The sequence below is a fragment of the Calidris pugnax genome, unplaced genomic scaffold (assembly GCF_001431845.1).
Source record: "Calidris pugnax isolate Ruff unplaced genomic scaffold, ASM143184v1 scaffold133, whole genome shotgun sequence".
NCBI classification, from domain to species: domain Eukaryota; kingdom Metazoa; phylum Chordata; class Aves; order Charadriiformes; family Scolopacidae; genus Calidris; species Calidris pugnax.
This window is the reverse complement of record NW_015090977.1, coordinates 3,346,878-3,355,336: the sequence shown is the minus strand read 5'-3', so window position 1 is coordinate 3,355,336 and position 8,459 is coordinate 3,346,878. Positions and strand designations below refer to the sequence as shown.

At 52.7% G+C, this 8,459-nt stretch overlaps 1 protein-coding gene across 2 annotated transcripts in view; it reads left to right on the top strand.

Moving 5' to 3' along the window:
• Positions 1-8,459, top strand: part of LRRC75A (leucine rich repeat containing 75A) — a 90,319-nt gene that overhangs the window by 1,007 nt on the left and 80,853 nt on the right. Inside the window, exons 2-3 of one of the 2 annotated variants that reach the window (XM_014953410.1) lie at positions 698-754; positions 4,839-4,845. In XM_014953410.1, coding sequence (XP_014808896.1) covers positions 698-754; positions 4,839-4,845 — 64 coding nt within the window. Of the gene's footprint in view, positions 1-18; positions 755-4,838; positions 4,846-8,459 lie in introns of those variants that run through there. The other variant, XM_014953409.1, reaches the window with a different exon arrangement.

Sequence of the window (8,459 nt, the reverse complement as noted above, 5' to 3'; positions counted from 1 at the left end):
CCTCGCTCCGCTGCCGCCGCCGCCGCCGCCTGGGGCCGGGAGAAGGAGCTCCTCGGATCCTGGCTTCTCGCTTCCCCGCAGGGATGGAGCGGGGCGGCGGGGCCGCGGCTCGGCTCCTCTCCGCCGGGAGCAGCCGCCCTCTCCTCCGGCTGCCGGAGCGGAGCAGCCCCGCCGCCGGGTACCGGCCCCCTTGCTAGGCTCCCGGGGGGTACCGAGCCCCATCCCGCACCTCCTGGACCCTTCGTGCACCCCCTGAACCCCTTTGCATCCCTCCCACCCCACCCTCTTGTGCATCCTTTTGTGCATTCCCTCCAACCCCCTGTGCACCCCCAGACCCTTTGTGCATCCCCCCCCTCCCCAACCCTCCTGTGCGCCCCCAAACCCCTTGTGCATCCCTTCCATCTCCTTGTGCACCCCCTCGTGCCCTCCCCTCCGTGGCTTCCAGCCCCAAATTCCCCCCTTGCATGCAGCCCCAGGGCTGCGGGACCCGGGGCCACGCACCATGGGCACCAAGCAGACCAAGGGCTGCCAGCCGGGCAGCGCCGGGGAGAGCCCCCCGGCTCCCCACCGCAAGAAGGTACCCCCCAGGGAAAGGGGGGACTTCCTTGCCTCCCTCGTGGTGAAGTCCGGCGAGAAGTTTGGGAAGGGCGGTGGCAGCAGCTTGCCCCCTTACCACCGGCGGATCTGCATGATCCAGGACATGCTGGTGCTGGTGAAGCAGGGGAAGCAGGAGGAGGCCACCGAGCTGCTGAGGGGGGGGGGGGGGGGGGGGAGGATGCTGCCTGCTTTGCGGTGGGGAAAAGACATTCATAGAGGCAAGACACATCCCAGTGCCAAAAGCCTGCTAGCAAGGAGGGGGCACGCTCCGTTTTTTTTTTGCGGGTCTAACTTTCCGTGGCGTAATTTTGGGGAAGTGGCTGAGGAGCTGCGGGGTGGTCATGGTGCTGGAGATGGGAAAATAACCCCGGGGAGGTGGTTTGCATTGTCTGCAGCGAGGAACCCTGCTGGGTGCATTTTTTTCCTCTCTCCCTTCATTGCTTGCGCTGATAGCTCTGGGGTTTGCAGTATGCACAGCCCACTCAAGGAGGTTCCCACTCAACTTTCAAAAAGTTTGGTGTTTAAAGCAGATCTGTAAAAGCGCTGCGGCAATTTGAGCGAGGAGCTTTTGAAAATCAGCTCTTCCCAGCTTAGAAAGACCAACAGTTGGCAGCTTTGCTTTTTATCTTGTTCTTTGTGACACACACTCGGTGGAGTTTTGGTGCCTTGTAGAAATGAGCAGGCGAGACGCTGCGCGAGAGGGAGGAATTAATTGTACGGAGCGTGAGACCTTTCCCCTTGAAAGTCTGTTTGAGCTGGGCATTAGCTGAGGAGCAACACCACGGAAAGTTGCTGTGAGCAAACAGAAAGGCAGCTGAGGAGCACTGCTCTGTATCCAGCAAATTAGTGTGTAACCTTTTCTGCTGATAGAAAGTGATAAAAAGACCGAAGTGCTGGATATTTTCAAGGCTCTGGGGTACACAGGGTTCTGAAAAACAGCAAGTTTTCCATGCAAACTGAAAACAGACCTGGCTTCAAGCTTGATTTTTCTCCCAAGGAGCCTGCAAGGCACCCAGCTGTTTGGCGTAACCAGTTCTACCACCTGGGGAAAAGTTGCGCAGATCTTTGCTGGGCATCGGGAGCTGCTTTTTTGCCCCATAGATCTGCTGTGTGTCTGTCTGTCCACATGAGAACAGCTGGTCCAGAGTCTTGTGGTTTTCTTCTTGGTTTTGTTTTGCATTTTTTCCCCCCCGTTTTCTGGTCCCATTAACTTTTTAGCAAGTGGATGTGTTGTTCGGGGCATGTCCCTGACCCCTTCACCCCTTGTCCCCAAGGGACACACTTCAATTCACCCCGTCGGCCAGCGTCCCTCTTCCCAGATGGCTTACGTGACTTGGGACTATCTTTGGACCCATCCAGCTGAGAAATCTGAACAGTTTCATATGGGTTTGCATTCCTTTATAGAAAGCTCTCGTGACTTACTCTCAACCTTGAGATAAGATGCTTTTTCTGAGGGGAACACTCCCTCTCTCTGGGAGTTGGGGGTTTGACTCTGTGGGATGGTGACCTCTCTGTGCAGGAGCTGCGTGGCCGCGGTGGGTCAAACGTGTGGCTGGGAAAACCCCGTGGGGCAGAAGTGGCCGTGATCTGTGCCAAAATGTTGTACCCTCTCAGCCCTGCCAAAGCTTTATCATTGCACCAGCAGCCCATTGGAGCTGGCAGAACAGCAGGTGCTAATTTTAGAAGGTGTTTATAACAAACACCCCCCCAAAAAAATAAATCTTGGTGCCTGTGAGTTGCTCCCAAGTTCCCTCTGGCTTCAGGTACTGTTTTTTCTCACTGATGCTCTGGACTGTCCTCTCCTTACGGGTTGGCCGTGCAAGGTGTGAGGGAGCTGGAATGTGTCACAGTGGCTGCCCCAGTGACAAATCTGACCATGGGGGCATCCTATCATTTGACTAACAGGGGGAAAAAAAAAGCTAGAAATTAATGTTAATATTCTGGGGGAAGCGAGGAACCTGTTACAGTCAGATAAGTCTTTGTGAGTGAGTGTTTCTGAAGAGCTTGCTCTGATAAAATATATCTTAGAGTGTCAAAATAGGGAACACTTTGTCCTAGATACTATAATAGACTCAAAGCACATTTTTAATGAGGCGGTATTATTCCTTGCCTCTGGGTAGCAAATGTGGGATGCCCCAATGAACAAATCCCAATTGCTGTGGTTTTCCACGGGCTAACTTTTGGGAGGAGGTGTTTTAGGGGTGATCGGTGGCTACGAGGGATGCTCAGTTTGCTCCCGAGGAGCTGGGGATGTGAGGCAGCGGGAGTCTTGGAGAGCTCAGCTCCTGCCACGTCCCAGCCTGAAAATGTGGACATGGGGGGAAGGACGAGCTTCCCTCTGCAGAGACAGCTGGACAGGTGAGCGTGGTGGGACAGAGACCTCTTCTCCTGAGCTATTAGTACAGCATCCACTGGTGTTGGTTGGTCGGGGTAGTCGCTAGCGTAACACGCGATGATGCTGATGCTGCAAAACTGGGGGTTTTGAACAAACCTAGTGACCTGATGCCCAGCTCTCAGTTTTGTTTAGTCTTTTTATCTTTTGAAAATCCCAGCTATTTAGGTCACTGGGAGCCTTTCCACTGACTTCACCAAGTTCTGAAGCCAGCCCAGCGTGCTTGCGAGGGGGTAGGGGACAGCATCCCCACGGTTTGGAGGTGCTCCATCCTTTTTTTCAAGCGAGATGAGCATGTTGCCAGACCTGAGGCTGATCAGTTTTCCAGCTTTCCTTGGCGTGACGTCCTGCACAACCCACGTCCTGCAAGACAAGGTTCAGGAGGCTTCTCTCTCCTGCCAGGCTTCCCCCCCAAAAAGTTGTGTTTAATAATCAGCCAAAGACTGGGGCAGCAAAACTATATTTTAAACATCACGCCAGAGCATGGACAGGTTCACTCTGGCACCAACGTCCAGCACGGCCTTTTGCATTTAATCAAATTTATCCATCCTCCTCCCTTCCTCTGAAATGGGAGTGATGCTGTTTTCTTTATAGGCTCTCGTAAGGATTATTTAGTGTTTCCAGGAATGCTTGGTGGCTGCAAACAACTATAAAAGTGCTAAGATGCGAAGCAGACTTCTTTTTGTTTAAAAAGGTAAAAAAATGTGAAACAGCAGACGGACTTATTTGCTTGGAGGCTGCTCCTCGGAGAGGTCAGGAGCGGTCTCCATTGCGGAGGCAATTCGATCCCGCTGCCTGCCCTCAAAATAACACTTGTGTTATTGCTGCGCGCAGGAGCTGGCACCAGCCATTTGAAAGGGTATGTGCTCCTTTGGCACGGCCCAGCCTCATCTAACGACAGGTTCTTTTAGCTAGAGATACTGGTTGTTCTTTCCCTCTGCTCTGACAACACCTCGACTGCCCGGAGCCCCAAAACCCACACTGCAAAATTAAAATGCCCTCCCAAAAAAGTGCTGTCCGCTGCCCTCTTTGGCTGAGGAGTGTTTTCCCATAAGCCATCCTTGCCAATGCTGCACATAAGATGCTTTTGGCAGTTAAAGGCATTGGAGGATAAGGAAATACACTGAAATACTTAACATTTTATTGAGGCTGGAGTTCAGGGTTGCAAGAAGCTTGCTAGTCACCTGGATGGAGCCAGTTCTTGTGCTGAATAACTTTGAATCCAGTTTCTCTGCTGTAAAACGACTTCCTGGATTTACCTGTTGGCATCTTCTCTGCTTTCCTGCAAGAAGCTGCTGTGGGGCCTCACCCGTTTCAGAGAAAACTGAATTAATTGAGGGTGTCCAGCACATGGAGAAACCAGGGAGCCTGTATCTCGACCCTGCTGGCTGTCACTGGTGGGAGAATTGCGGCTCCTCTGTGCTGATGAATTGCTGTACTTGATACCACCAGTTGCAGAATAGGATAGGCTTTAATATTATGTAGTGCATCACTTTTTTTTTTTTCTTTTTTTTTAAATTTTTTTTATGCCCTCTTGAGTTTCAGTGGTTAAAGCAGCCAAGTGCTGTCAGTATATTAAATTCTGGGAGTGTCTCTCCTGCTGGGGAGAGGATTTGTAAAACAAAGCATGTTTTCCTCCTCTCCGCTGCCAAACGGATCGTTTTCCCAAGTGAAATGGTGAGGCGCTTCCCAGCACATTACGTTTCACTCGAAGAATTTGCCATTGGTTATGGCTCAACGTGGAGTTTTTGCTGGGCTGTTGCTGCTGTCGCTGCTGCTCCAGCAGAGCTGGGCTGATGGGAGAGAGAAAGAGGAGGAAGAGGAGGAGGCATCTGCCAGCTCTGGCCATCACCTGCCCAGGGCAGTGGGGTACAACAGTTCCAGGAATTAAAACAAAAAAAAAGAAAGGGGAAAAGAGGGCAAAGTATTGTAATAAAACCTCTTGGCGCTGAAGATGGCCAGAAGCCAAATGGCAAGGTCCAAGGTGTGGCAAAGCTTCATGACTTGTAAAGTGGCTTCTCTGCTCAGGCCAGGGACGGTGTGTGAAGGGCAGGGAGGGGGGGTCAGGGCCCTAAATGGGGACAAAGACACCGCGATAACTCCAGTTTGCAAGAAGGGGCTGGGGGCAAACACGCTCTGATGCCCACCGAGGTTTGCAGACCCTGTGCCCGCAGTGCAGGTGGCCATGGACAGCCTGCGACCCCCATGGTCTGTCCCCCAAACGTATCCCAGCTGGGGGGGCAGGTGTCCCCCTGCCCCATCTGAAGCCGACCCCTGGGTTTTGCAGCCTGGGGGGGAGCAATGCACGATGTGTCCCCACATCTGTCCTGCTGTGCCCATGATTAAATGCCTGTTACTTCTGAGCAGCTGCCTGGTGCTGTGGGGACTGCACAGCACAGGGATGCTTTGTTAATTAAATGATGAATATCTTCATCGTAAGAGGGGGATTGGCCAGGGGAAATAGTTTAAAAAAATTTTTTTTAAATGGCTAATGTAGAGACAGTTCACTTTGGGCTCCTGTGGCCTTCTCCCCACTACACCAGAGCAAAGGGCTATGTGATAAAATTAAAAAGCAATTACTCAGGGTGATTCTTCTGTTTAATGAACATTGGTAAGTGCATTAAATGGCAGCCGATGTAGACAGAGGGCTGTTTATTCCAGTTGTTCCTGTGATTTCTATCACACCTGTCCCTGTTTTCTACCCCAGTTCCCCCAATATTTAGGATTTTGCAATTTCTGGGGAGGCAGGAGCTGTTGGGGGGAGTTTGGTGCAGGGCTGTGGTGGTGATGAGCCATGGCCGATGGTTGCTCCCCCATGGGCTGCCCCAATGAGATACCAAAAGGCCAGCAACCTTCCTGGGGAGGGTAAGCACTGCTTCTGGAGCTCTCAGAGAGAGAAATGTGGATGTTTCCAGCGTCTCGTGGGTGCCTGGAGATGCTGAGATGGGGAGGGGAAGGTTTCCCTGAGTTCAGAGCAGCTGGGCAATGTTACACCTGGGAAGGCTGGCAATGCAGGCACAAATTTAGCCCCTTGGTTTAACTTTGTGCACTCAGAGAAGCTCCTAAAGCATTTCATGGCTCAGTATCAGCCTGGTCTGTGTGTTACACTTTGTGTTACACAATGTGCACCTTTGTGGTACACGCTGTAGGTCAGGAGTGCTTTCAGGGTTATTTATTTACCCAAACTACACTTAATAGACAGAGATGCTGTTGCATAGTAGATCCCACAGAGGTGGATGTGCTGTCAGGCTAGTTTGCGATGATTGCGGCATCTCTGGCAGCTCAGCAGGATGAAGGGGAAGTTTTCTGGTGCCGCCTTGTCTCAGATTCAAGCTTTCCCCCCGAAGGATGCTGGCCCGTGGGGTTTGCACTGGCCTCGAAACATGTGCTTCAGCCCTGCTGATGCCAAAACTGCTTCAAAGTTCCTCCTCAGCCATGCGATCTGACGGGCTTATTGACATCTAGAGCAGACCTTGGGGAGCGCTGCGGTCTGGTTGATATGATGCAGCCCAACCGCAGCCCAGGGGTGCCTCGTGGCTGGACTGTGCTTGCTCTTGGCTCCGCACACACCACCCTTGGGGCATCGTCCCCATGGAGAGCATCCTGTGAGCCCTCTGGGATGCTGGAGGACCTTCGGCATCATTTCTGCCACACAGTTGAATGCCTGGTTCTTCCTCCTGAGCGCTAAGACCAGTTGATGCACCAGAGGTGACCGGAGCTGGGGTTTCTTGGCTCCTGGCAGCCTGTGAGCTGCTGGCAGGAGGGTAAGGATGTTGGGGTTTGCAGCACTGGGGTTTTTTTTCATGAGTGGGAGTCCCTGGGGACAGGGAACAGGGTCCAGGCTGGGTGCCCACTCTGCACCAGCACCGGGCACCGCATGGTGGAAGTTGGGTAACCCCATGGCGTGGCTTTGGGATCAGCACTGGTTTCCTTTGCTTTGGGTTGCTGACAAAACCACCAGCGCTCCCCACTGTTGTTTTTAACCCTTAGGCTGCTGGTGGCTTTGACAGCAAATGACTGTACCTGGCAATGGTGGGGTGTTTTCTGCCCCAACGAGGGTCTCTGCACTGTGCCCTCTAACCCTGCCCTGCTGCCAGCTGCTCTCTTGCAGCCTCCTTTCTCCAATTCCTTCCTACCCTGGCTCCTTCTGCTCTTTTTCCTTCTCCCATGAGATTCGCAGGTGGATACATCCCAGTGTCTGCTTGGCATCCGAGCAGCCTGGTTTTAATTAACCCCCCGGAAAGTGGCTGCTGCTGCTCCTGCTAAGGCAAATGTGTCTTTGGGGGATGCTGAGATGCAGGGAGGGAGGGGAAGGTCAGGCAGTTCCGGGGTGGACGGAGGTGGTACGTGCTTGGCAGTGTGGGCTCAGTCCCAGCGCGGCAGTGATGCTCACCCTGCTGCTGGTGTGAAGCAGAGCGGGTTTTCTCTTCTGGCAGGCATGTCTTCCCTGGAATTGGGGGGTCACACGCATAAGAAATGAGTGGTGCCAGTGGATGCATTAATGCAACACACTGAAGGCAACTGGGCAGGCCCTTCTTGCTGCAGGGACAGCAGTGAGAGAGCTCAAGCAGGGGTGAGATTCATGTTCACATATCTGCTTGCATCTAAGAAGTGTGTCCTAGACTAGCTCCCTCCAGAGCCAGTTTTCCATGGGTTCCCAGCTCAGCCTTTCCCCCATCCTAGCTGCTGGAAGTACTGCTGCCTCCAAAGACTGCGTGCCCGGGGAGGTGGTGGCTCCCACGCACGCCAGAGCTCAGGAGGAGCACGGGGCTGCCTCATCTCAAAGGGTCAGGGATGAAACTGCTGGGTCTGACCTTGGGTTCCTTCCTCTGGACCTGCAGAGCTGGGCTGGGTTATGCTGGGCTGGGGTAGACCAGGCTGCTGCTGGCCAGGGACAGTGGGCACCTGGCTGCTCCCAAACAGAGGAGAAGGTCCTGCTTGTGCCCCTCTGGAGCCAGAAGTCTCCAAGCTGGGGGAGGTTAATGGTTGCAGTTGGCAAGCCAGCCCCTATTCAACACTTTATCTGTTTCTAGAATAGCAGGAATGTGTCTTTTTTTTCCTCCCCCAGGCTGCTGCTGCTTTCACATCTGATGTGAAACGCAGGCAGCTCGGGGCTCCAGCCCTCAGACAGGCTGGCATGCACCTTTTTTTTTTTTTTTTTTTTTTTTTTTTGCAGTAGGCACTTATTCTGAGCATATTTCTTCCAGGAATTTCTTTAGCTTCTAGATAATAGCGAGAGAGATTATTGACCTCAAAAGTAATTTGAGGAGATTAACTCTTCAGACTCAGAAGTAAAGTATTATTGTTTGAACCACATCTGGCATCATAACTTTGTTTCAATTATAAAAATGTGTGCTCAAGAACAGTCCCAAGCCCTTGAGTAACACAAAAAGCGAGAGTAGCAGGGCAGTGATTACACCTTTCGGTTGCTAGATGGGACTCTTAATGGCTGAGGTCTGGGATTTTTTGC